This window comes from Microtus ochrogaster, unplaced genomic scaffold, assembly GCF_000317375.1.
Source record: "Microtus ochrogaster isolate Prairie Vole_2 unplaced genomic scaffold, MicOch1.0 UNK1, whole genome shotgun sequence".
In the NCBI taxonomy this organism is placed as follows: domain Eukaryota; kingdom Metazoa; phylum Chordata; class Mammalia; order Rodentia; family Cricetidae; genus Microtus; species Microtus ochrogaster.
In genome coordinates this window covers 28,582,270-28,593,494 of record NW_004949099.1, presented here as the reverse complement: position 1 = coordinate 28,593,494, position 11,225 = coordinate 28,582,270, and the positions used below count along the sequence as shown (strand labels likewise).

Below are 11,225 nucleotides of genomic sequence, written 5' to 3'. Positions count from 1 at the left end.
TATTTATTATACAAGACCTAAGCTAGTTAGAATAGGATATTTGTACTTATTGTATATAATTTCATAGTAGGTTTAGAACTCTCTTACTTAAACAAAAAGGGGAGGTGTTGCGGGAGGTCCTTCCGCTCCTCCAGCCTGTAGCCGCTGAGATACCAGCCCATTGGGGAGTGGTCTCTCTCCCTTTGAAAAAGCGGCCACTTCCCTCTCCTCTCTCTCTTCACTTCCTGCTCCACTGGCGAATAGACTCCCTTCCTGGTTGCGCAGAGGGCTGACAGTGATCTGTAAGTTTTTTTCCCCTTTAAATAAATAACCACCCTATTAATCATAATTCCAAACTGCTGTGGCATTGTTTGTGACTTACGCCTTCAACGCAGTAGAGAGGGTAGCCTTGGAGCCAAGAGATAAAAACAAAATAAACTCATGGGGCTTCTTCTCATGTTCTCAAAATCCCTGACTGGCACTGTGGCTTCCCGTGCTGCTCACTATGGTGTGCCAGCCAGGAGCATCCATGTCTCTGGGGCACTTGGTCCTCTTCTCAGTCTGCATATTCAGAGGAACCTGAGGTGTACCCACAGCCACCAGGCTTCAACAGCAGCGCTCCCCTCACCCCACCATGACTCTGCTTTTCTCACACTATACTTAGTCGCTTGTGGGGCTCCAAGTCCAGAGGTTCTGATCAACCTGGGACTCGGCTGCAGCAGTGAGCTTTGGTGCTAGGGATAGAAGCCGGGGCTGCACGTGTGTTACAACAGCACTCTAGTGCTGAGTGCATCCTCGGCGCCATTGCTGGGTCTCCAGGTGGTTCTAACAACAGCTGAAGACCACTGCTCAACGGTGTGTAGCAGTTTCTAGAAAGGATGGACGCATGCTACCCATGGACATCACAGCTGCCTGGAAGCTGGCTGCACTCAGGCGCACACCCCATCTGATCCCCCATCTCTGTGGAGAGAGTACCTATATGCTCGGCAGACACCCAGACATTCTTACGCACAATCACTTCAGCGCTAACGCTTTATAGAGTCTAAGAAAAAGAGCGCTTGCTTAGAAAATGGTTCAGCGCAGCTTTTTCCTTACTGTAACTGATTATTTCCTGGACCACTCTGTGTTCTTCACTCAAGGACCATACGTGATGAAGCAATCATGATATCAAACTGGGTAGAGGAAAAGGAGGAACCTTCCTTTCGCGGTAGCCTGATGCCGCCGAGGTTGTGCACACGTGAGGCCAGTCAGCAGAAGCAAACATGCGTTACATCGCCTCTATCTGCTTGCTGCCCTTGGGGGCAACTCCTCTCCTAGCATCAAAGACATTAGACAGCATGGGCATGTGGGCATCGAGGCGGACGATGACCGGCTCAACAAGGTCATCTGCGAGCTGAATGGAAAAACATTGAGGATGATATCGCCCAGGGCATTGGCAAACCTGCCAGTGTGCCTGTTGGTGGGGCTGTGGCTGTTTTTGCCACCTCTGGCTCTGCAGCTCCTGCTGCTGGTTCTGCCCCTGCTGCAGCAGAGGAGGAGGAGGAGTCTGAGGAGTCGGATGATGGCATGGGATTTGCCTTGTTTGATTAAATCTCTGCTCCCCTGCAAATAAAACCTTTTTATGTATCTTGAAAAAAAAGAACCAACATATCCAATCTATACAATGATTGTAAGACATTCCTGATTTTAGAAAATCTGATAATATGAAGAAGGGTGCAGAAAGAGGATGATGAGGCAGGAGGACCTGAGATTGCAGCAGCGTGCTAGACTCCTTTCCCATCCTGGCATCTAGCACAGCCCCTGCTGCTCCGCACCTGGTGGCTGCAGACAACTGAACCAGTTAACTTCTCCAGACCTGCTACACCACCCACCTTGCTCCTAGTATCTGGTCCTGGAGCAGCTGGTCGGGGGAGGCTCTGAGAGCTAAGAAGTTCCCATCCAGAACAGCAGCCCCACATCCTCAAGATCCATTTCCTTCCCTCTCAGCATTTGCTCTGTGTCAGTTTTAGCCCTGGAATTCTCCAGACGAGGATGGGGTGAGGGCTGGCAAGCCAGAGAACTAGATCTGAATTTCAGGCATCTCCCTGAGCTCCCTGAGCTCCTCTGCTCAGGCCTCCTGCCACACCACCACCTGCCACTCTCTGATGTCCCCCCCCTTTTTTTTTTTTTTTTTCTTTTTTCGAGACAGGGTTTCTCTGTGGCTTTGGAGCCTGTCCTGGAACTAGCTCTGTAGACCAGGCTGGTCTCGAACTCACAGAGATCCACCTGGCTCTGCCTCCCGAGTGCTGGGATTAAAGGCGTGCACCACCATCGCCCGGCTAATGTCCCCTTTATACAGCAATTGGGGGGGGGGGGTGGCTTCACTCTTATTGTGGCAGCAGAATGACTTACACTCGGGCTTACACAGCAGAAGAGCACCAGCCACTGTCAGCAGGTGCCTGCTAACTCTGCACCTAACTGGTTTCAAGACCCAGAGAAAGTTTTCCCCTCGTCTGCAAATGGAAAGGTTTTTGAGGGGCTGGGACAGTGTGTGCTGTCAAGTGCTCCACTAGCATACAAGCAGCCCTGGGGATTCAATCTGCAGCACCTAAACCAGAGTAGAAATCCTAGCCCTCAGGTGGAGGCAAGAGGATTGAAGTTAAAGGTCATTTTTTGCTACACAGGGAGATCGGAGCCAGCTTGGACTTAGTGGCCCAATCTCTATCTCTAGTGTTAAAAAGGAAGGAGGAAGGGAGGGAGGAGTGGGAAGGCAGGAACTCAGAAAAAAGGAACAAGGAAGGAAGGAAGGGGGGGAGGGAGAAAAGGGGGAGAGAGAAGAAAAAGTGCTGATTTGTTTCCTCTCAAAGGCCTCTCTTCAGATGTGTAGAATTTTTGATGACATCATAGAAAAAAAAAGGAATCACAGCTAAGGCCCAGAACAGCAGAGCCCAGTGAAGCTCAGTCCCACAGGGTCTAAGAGCACCCGAGAGGTGTTTAGGAAGAGCCTCTGTATCAACTCAGAAAATGACATTCCTCTAGAAATCTAAGTCAACTGTCAAACATGACTTCAGGAAAAAAAAAATGTCAGCTGTGCAGAAGGTCCGACATGGCTTACTCTTGGGTGACCTTTGGTAACTGACAATATCTGAGCTTAATTTTCCCATCTCTCCAGCGATTCTCACCTGCACGCAGCACAGACTGAGAACGGGGCTATCACCCAAGAAGCAGTAACCATAGCAACACCGCAGACACCCCTTGCTGCAGTCACCTCCTCACAACCTATTCCAGTTCAGACTGTCACCACAGACCACCTCCATCTTCAGTTTCAAAGTCCTTTTATAACAGGTAGAAAAAAAAAATAAGGGCACAAGGGCCAACTGATCAACACTCCCTGGGTCTCAAGTTTTATCATCCACAAACGCAGAGTTGAACCCAAATGCTATCTACATTCTATCAGCTAAGAATATTACACTCCATGCCGCAGCAGACACCCAGCCTCAGAGAAGACGGGCACTTCTGGGTAGGAGGGAATAAGAAACCTTTGAGCAGAAATGAACAGGAATCATTTCTTAGAACACCCTGACCTAGGATGAGACATATAGAGCAGGGGTGATTAGCTAAACAGGAACATCTGCCACGCACCCACAAACGGGGGTCAGGCTTAAAAGGCGAGGGGAGTTCTCCTATGGAGAAGGCATGCAGGGGGCAGACATGCACCACACAGGAGATGACAGAGCCCATTTAACAAGGGGCTAAGTATTAAGTATCATTTAATCTTCCTTTGAGGATTTGAAAGCGACTCCAAAGTCTCCTGGTGCTTCGGCAGCTAACTTGGAGCCCTGGTCTCAGGAGAAGTTATCTGGGGCAGTGAGGGCAGGTGAACCAGCTTAATAACAGAAATAAAGACTGACTAGGAGTTCTGGGTTCTAAACCTGGCTTTGCCACAAAGTAACTGCATAAACTTGGCAGATTCACTTCCTTTATGACACAGCAGCAGAACAGAATTGAAAAGGAAGGATGCTTCAAGGTTTATAAATGTGTGTTCCTTTCTGCTTTGCCGAGAGCATGCAGCTCGGTGAAGTGGCGCAGCTGGGATCTGGCAACTGTCCATGGAGCAATTTGCAGAAAACTATAACAGGAGAAAAAAGAGGGCAAAACAGTCAAGCTGGCCATCTTCAGTTGGAGGGTTTTCCTGCGAGGATCCCATACAAATGGTTACTTCCCACTCTCAAAAACTTGATATCCCAGGCAACGGACAAAGACTCCTTTTTAAAAGCACAGGGAAGAAAACGCACGTCTCAAGTGCACTCCAAGGTCACAGTCTTGAACAAAGACACAAAGAATTACCTAACACTAAGTGGTAGCTAAGTGAAGAGCAGGTCCTGCTAGCAGCAGACAGAAGCCCAGGAGCCACAGGAGAACCTGCTGTAATTATGAAGCATTTTCTACCCCTCAGTAACTGTGCCGGAGGAAGATGAGCAATGCTTTCTCCAGGGACAGGCAGCAGGATGCCGCTACTGGCTGCTCCCAGGTCCTCACAAGAACTGACTTGGAAGGGGACAGTATTGCATAGCAATTCAGTGCCACTGAGGAACCAACTCTGCCCAGCTGAAATCAGCGCTTCTTGCAGGGAAATAAGAACTTAAATGGGGGCCATTTCTGAGCCTGACAAGTGTGTAAGAACGTAGATCATGTGATGCTGGGGAAGCAAGTAGCAGTGTGTGGCAGTGATCACTGGCACTAGTGATCTGGACATGGCTCCCATAGGCTTGGGACAGCCAACCCTGGCTGTCTCTCCTCCACTCAGGGTTCTGTGACTTCACCTTTGTTTTTTAAATAATCCATGGTAAGAATCCCAGTGCAGAGGAAATGAGCAAACACTACAAAATCTGGTGAGTCCTCCTTAAGGACCAGCTGTTAAGACACTAACCAGCACACCACTGACTACAAACCGTAAAATGCTCCAGGATGGTGAGCTGGATCAGACGATAAGATGCTTCCTGGACAACTATGTGCACTTGGTGATCTGGACTTGTTTCCCAGAATTCAAGGTGTGAGAAGAGAACCGACTCTTGCAAGCTGTACACCCCCTTCTCTCTCTCTCTCTTTCACACACACAATTAAAAATATCTAAGCATTTCTCCTTCAATTTAGTATCTCTTTATCTAAAGAGCTTTTCTTTAGAGAAAACTCAAGATACAGGTGAGTTGGGAAGGAATAATTCATATATTAAAAAAAAAATCACCTACCGGGTGGTGGTTGGCACATGCCATAATCCCAGCACTTGGGAGGCAGAGACAGACAGATCTCTGTGAGTTAGAGGCCAGCCTGGTCTATAGAGAGAGTTCCAGGACCGGTCCCAAAGCTACATAGAAACCCTGTCTTGAAAAACAAAAACAAACAAACAATATCACTTGATGGTGGTGGTGCATGTCTTAATCCCAGCACTCGGAAGGCAGAGGCAGGGAGATCAGATCTCTGTGAGTTTGAGACCAGTCTGGTCTACAGGGCAAGTTCCAGGACAGTCAGGGCTATAAAAGAAACCCTGTCTTAAAAAACAAAAACAAAACAAAATCTGAACAGGGGTTGGAGAGAGGGCTCAGCGGTTAAGAGCACTGACTGCTCTTCTAGAGGACCCAGGTTCAATTCCCAGCACCCATATGGCAGCTCACAACTGTCAGTAACTCCAGGATCCGGTACCCTCACACAGATATACATACGGCTAAACACCAGTAAAATAATTTTTTAAAAATCTGACAGTAACGAAGTATGAGAGTCAAAAACAGTAAAGATATTATACACCTTCTAAAAAGGGGTATGGAGCATGATATCGTTCTAAAAGGCTGCAATCAAACAGAATATGGTATAATTTTTGTTTCAAATAATGCACAGAAAAGGTTACAAGAAAACATAATAATTTACTTCAAAAACAACACAAAGCTGAGTATGGTGGCACAGGCTCACAATCCCAGCACTTGGGAGGCTGAGGCAGGAGAATCTCAGGGTCCAGGTCATCCTGAGCTATGTATCAATACTTTCCCTTGAAAATAAAATAAAAATCTCAAAACTTAAAATCAGTGGCTAAAGAACTGTGAAGCTTTGCAATGGTGGTAGCAAGCTGAAGCTGGAGATTAAGCACACGCAGAAGCACAGCGAGCACAGCACACTGACATACCGTGCTTGCACTAGCTATTATTATTATTATTACCCTTATGATAGTTGTGTGTGTGAAGCGCATGCGCACTATGGTATATATGGAGTTCAAAGCCAACTCTATAGAGTTGGTCCTCTCTTTCCACTTTTGCTTGGGTTCCAGAGATCGAGCCCAGGTCTCCAGGCTTGGGTGACAATCACCTTCAACCAGTGAGGCATCTTGTCAGCCGGGAGATGACCTATATGTGGCTCAAATCATTGAGTGCATCATAACCAGAACTTTACAAAGATAAACCATGAGCAGGGCTGTGGTTCAGTGGCATAGTGCTTACCTTGCATGCAGGAGGCCCTGGGTTCCATCCCCAGCATTGTGTGTATACCTGTGTGTGTGTGTGTGTGTGTGTGTGTGTGTGTGTGTGTGTGTGTATGCGTGCGCGCATGTGTTCGTGTGTGTGTGTGTGTGCATGTGTGTGTGTATGCGTGCGCGCGTGTGTTCGTGTGTGTGTGTGTGTGTGTGTGTGTGCATGTGTGTATGTTTCCCACCATCCCACCATAATTCACCACATTCATATTCTCTCTCAGCTGTCCTGGAACTAGCTCTGTAGACCAGGTTGGCCTAGAACTCACAGATCCACCTGCCCCTGCCTCCCGAATGCTGGGCTTATAAATGAGTGTGATCACAACTTGCTTCTGTGCTGATCATTTTGTTCACATCAGCATGTTTAGTTTTCACCACATCATGGAAAGAGAGGCTCTGTGGTATTTGACAGAAATACCAAGGCAAGGCAGTCACTCTGCTTCCCTGGGGCCACAGAACTAGCAGGTGCCAGCACTGGCATCAGATCCAGGTCTATTTAGAACTTCAGGGTCAAGCAGAGATGGCATGCACCAGAGCAATGTAGAGATGGAAGGCAGGAAGTGCAAGGTTCTAGGAAGCTGGCCATAGGCTCAAGGTGACCGTCAGTATCTTACTCTTCCTGTAGGAAATGCAGACACTGTAACACCCATTTCACAGATGTAGTGTGGGATTTGGGCTGGTGAAAGCCCTGTGGAAGTGTGTTCTGTAAATGGCTGTTGGTGAAGTGACGCTGGGGGCAGGGGCATCTGTTTGCTGCACTCAACCAGACCATTGGCAGCCTTAGAACGATCCTGCTGACTGTCAGCTGGGCTGTGCAGCAGGCTGGACTCGAAGTTACAAAAGGCCTGGTCTATTTGGCAGCCACCACAACATCTGTCCTATCATCACTTGGGCAAAAGAAGGATTTTAAAAGTTCTACCTTCATTCTTTGAGGACTTTTCCTCTGAAAAAGAAAGTGAGAGTGCAGTTGATTTTAACACAAAGACGTCCTGGCTGGGTGTGGAGCTTGGCTTAACATTCACAAGGCTCTGGGTTCTCGAGTCAAACTGACCGTCAGTTAAGGGCCTCTTTTCTCAACTCTCATACATTTTACTAACGTTACTCCACCTGATTTCACAACTTCCTAATACCTTCAGATCATTTTAATTCACAACCTGATGTGTGGCTCAAATTGCATACAAATGCAATATATCTTATTACTTAAGAAAACATTTGCAAAAAAAAAAAAAAAAGAAAAGAAAAAAAAAGAAAACATTTGCAATACTCTTAGTCATTCAAAAGAATTTGATTGAGGGCCTCAGACAAGCGCTACACACTCCACAAACAACAACTGATCAATACGGGCCCTGGTTAACAGTCTAACATGGCACAAAAAGGGACTGTGTGGAGGGAGGTCACACATGGCCGGCCACCCCTGTGGGAATGCTCTGCAGTGGGAGAACATCACTAAGACAGAGACTGTTGTAGGATGCTCAAAGGAGGGTGACACACTGCGAGTGGAAGCAGACAGAAAGGGATCTAGGTGCAGTAGAATGTAGAGTCTGGATGAAAGTGGGCAGGCTTAGTTAGCGCAATGGTTTATGGGGAGGGCAGTAGAGGATCGGCAGAAAGGCATGGGGGTTAGAAGAAGGTCCCACTAGGCTCTGTTCACTGAATGAGTGGCATGAGCTGTCTGAGGATGACTCTTTCATAGCAGGATTATGCAAGATGGGAGCAAGAAGATTCCAGACAAGATCAGTGATGAGGCTGGGAATCAAACACAGGGCATTTCTAGAGAGAAAACGGATCTCTTCATCACTAACAGAAGGGAGCAGTCATACCACCGAGCTAAGAGAGAGATAGAGAGATCCCAAGGAGGACTTGAACTGCGGACAGTGGGGACAGAGAAGAAAATGTTCTAAAATGCACTGTAAAGGGTCAAGAAAATGAGCTTCAATTTGATAGTGGTCTATTACAATGCAAACTTCAAAAATTTAAACTGCCTAACAAAATGATACCCATAGATTCTGACCTTTGTCCTTTGACCTTGGAAGAAATCACTGTAGTGTTTGAGCAAGGAGACCTGCACGGTGTGGTCATCGTACTTGACTAAGAAGTATGGCAGGGCGGTGACTCCTTCGGCTTGACATAGGTCATCGTAGGCACGCTCGAGGGCCTGCATCTGGAAACAGTGGAGGTGAGGGCACGCTCTAGGAAAGAGTTCTGAGCTAAAGGCCAAAGCCATCCAAGGAACCGCAAGGCCAGCTAGCTAGAAAAAACTGAGTTCCCCAAGTGCCCACTGACACCAGTTCTTAGCTTTTCTATAACATTTTCCCTGTGTTATGCCTTCACAGGGCCACAAAGGCAGCACTTTGTAGGTCAGAATGGTGGCTGCCTAAGCTGTCAACGCGGTTACAGAGGTAACCAAGTGTTCTGTAAGGAACCAGCAGGCCAAGCACTGACAAAACTTGTCATTATCTTGTACAGTTTTGTTGACATAATCCACATGCCCTAAAATTCACTCAGAGGGCAGAATCATTGTCTTGAAAATTTTCATTTTTTATTTTTATTTTATGTTTTGCTTTTATGTGTGAATGTGTACCAGGTGCCTGCAGTACCTGTGGAAGCCTGAAGAGGGCATCAGATCCCCTGAAGCTGGAGTTAGTTGTGAGAGGCTAGGAGCCAAACCTGGGTCCATAGCACCAACTCTTAACTAATGAGCCATCTCTCCAGTCCAGAACTCATGATTGTTTTTTTCCTCTTAGTAGCATGTTATGAGCCTGGGTAATAGTTCCTGCGATGATCTGAAAGCTTCTTCTTTTCTCCTTAAACATGAACATTCAACTAGAATGTGCTGCCTTAAGTTAGGTTTTTTCCTTAGGAAACTAGCTACAGAAAACTACAACCATGCATTTGTTCTAAAGTAATGCTTAAATCTTTTTTTTTTTTAAAAAAAGGTTTATTTTTATTTCATGTATATGAGTAAGTACTTTTGTGTATGTGTGTCTATACACCACATGCATGTAGCGACCACGAGGCCAGAGGAGGGTCTTGGTCCTCCTGGAGATGGAGTTCCGGCTGCCTGAAGCTACCACGGTGCTGGCATTGGGACCTGGGTAAGAGCAGTAAAGCACTCTTCACCCACACCCTGCCTTTACATCTTTGCCGGCTTCAGAATTCTGCATCTTACTGACTGACATGCTTCTGGAATTCAGATCATCTTGACTCTCAGTCAAGGTCTTAAGAACAATCAGAATTTTCCAGCTAGGTCTGTGTTCTGCCAGCCTGATTATTATAACTGTTCTTGGGACCGATCTCTATTGGCCTCCTTGAAGGAAAGAGCTAGACCTGCAAGTCCATTTGGTCTGGGGTGGGGGTGGGGAGACTTGTGCTTGTTTCTCAGACTCTCCTGAAGGGCTGTGGCTTTATGTCTTCCCTACTGAAAATAAAAAACACACTTTCATAAATTCTCAGTCTTTCAAAATGTTCCTGCAATTCCTCCCTGTGGGTTTAGCATTTCACAAATCTCCATGGGCCACCTGGAGGACAATGGCTCCTCCTCTCCACACTGACCTTATCAGCACTTGGTAAACACAGCCTTCCCCCCCCCCCCCCCCGCACCATCTGCAGGGCTCCCCAGGTGCCTTTGCTCCAGCCAGAGAGCTTGGTGTGAGCCACACACCTGCTCTCACAGTTAAGCCCAACTTTACCTGCATTTGTTTTACTAGCTGATACCTGTTTTGGTGAAAGTCTCTGATCCAAGCCCACAGGCCCCTGGATTAGAGGGATGCTCTCAGGAAGGCAGAGGGCAGGACAGCAAAACCAATAGTAGAAGTGGTACTTCTTCAGGTCCTAGGGGAAACACAAATCAGAACAAAGTTGTAACACTGGTCCTATGACTCAAAGCACCACACATCTATTAGTGTAAGATATTAAGCCAGGAGCAGTGGTGCATGCCTGAGAGGTGAAGGCAGGAGGAACAGAGTTTAAAAAAAAATCCTGAGCTACACAGTAAGTTAGAGACCAGCCTGGGTTACATAAGACCCAGCTTCAAAATCTACCACAGGAAGGAAGAGCCGGGCGCATTAAGAGCCAACGCACACAATAAGTATACCCAATCATCTCCATCAGAGATCGCTGGAGAACACAGAACTTCTGCCTGGACCCTGGGCTTCCTGCCCATATCTCACATATATTGGGAAACAGACTTTCTCACTCAGAAACAGAAGTTGAACCCTTGACCCCTGCGTGCTTTAGGAAGAAGCTACCCTAGGAGTAGCCTCTTGTCCCATTTTACACCCAGCAGGCTTCTCATGGAGACCAAAACACACAGCTGTGCTGTTCAGTCCTGAGAAAGCGGTACTGATCTGTTCTCCTCTGCGCCCTGGAGGGAACCTTCACAAGGGCTTGGTGTTTGAGGAGGCTCAGATTTTGCAGATTTCAGATGATTTACATATGAACCCTGAAATGCCCTGTGAATGGGACCTAAGCCTAGACAGAGTTATATAAGTCTTATTTCCATGGCCTGCATGAAATTTTATATAGTATTTTTAGGGCAGCAGTGTTTGAAGTGTGGAATTTCCACTGTGTTACCATGTCAACATTCAAAGTCCTGATCTGGAAACATTCTGACTTAAGATTAAAGATGCTCTCCCTCCTACTGAAAAAGCATGGGATAAAACCGAACTCTCTGAATATGGTGGACAATGAGGGCTGCTGAGAAGCCAAGGACAATGGCACTGGGTTTTGATCCTACTGCATGTACTGGCTTTGTGGG

The 11,225-nt window shown here is 47.0% G+C and overlaps 1 protein-coding gene and 1 pseudogene across 5 annotated transcripts in view; one reads left to right on the top strand and one right to left on the bottom strand.

The window, feature by feature from the left end:
- Atg7 (autophagy related 7) overlaps positions 1-11,225 on the bottom strand; it is a 219,590-nt gene that overhangs the window by 168,594 nt on the left and 39,771 nt on the right. For all 5 annotated transcript variants that reach the window (XM_013353046.2, XM_026788324.1, XM_005365030.3 and 2 more), the window contains exons 6-7: positions 10,184-10,300; positions 8,481-8,630 (exon numbers count right to left, since the gene is read on the bottom strand). In XM_013353046.2, the coding sequence (XP_013208500.1) occupies positions 8,481-8,630; positions 10,184-10,300 (267 nt within the window). The remainder of the gene's footprint in view (positions 1-8,480; positions 8,631-10,183; positions 10,301-11,225) is intronic.
- LOC101992157 lies at positions 1,242-1,569 on the top strand (annotated as a pseudogene).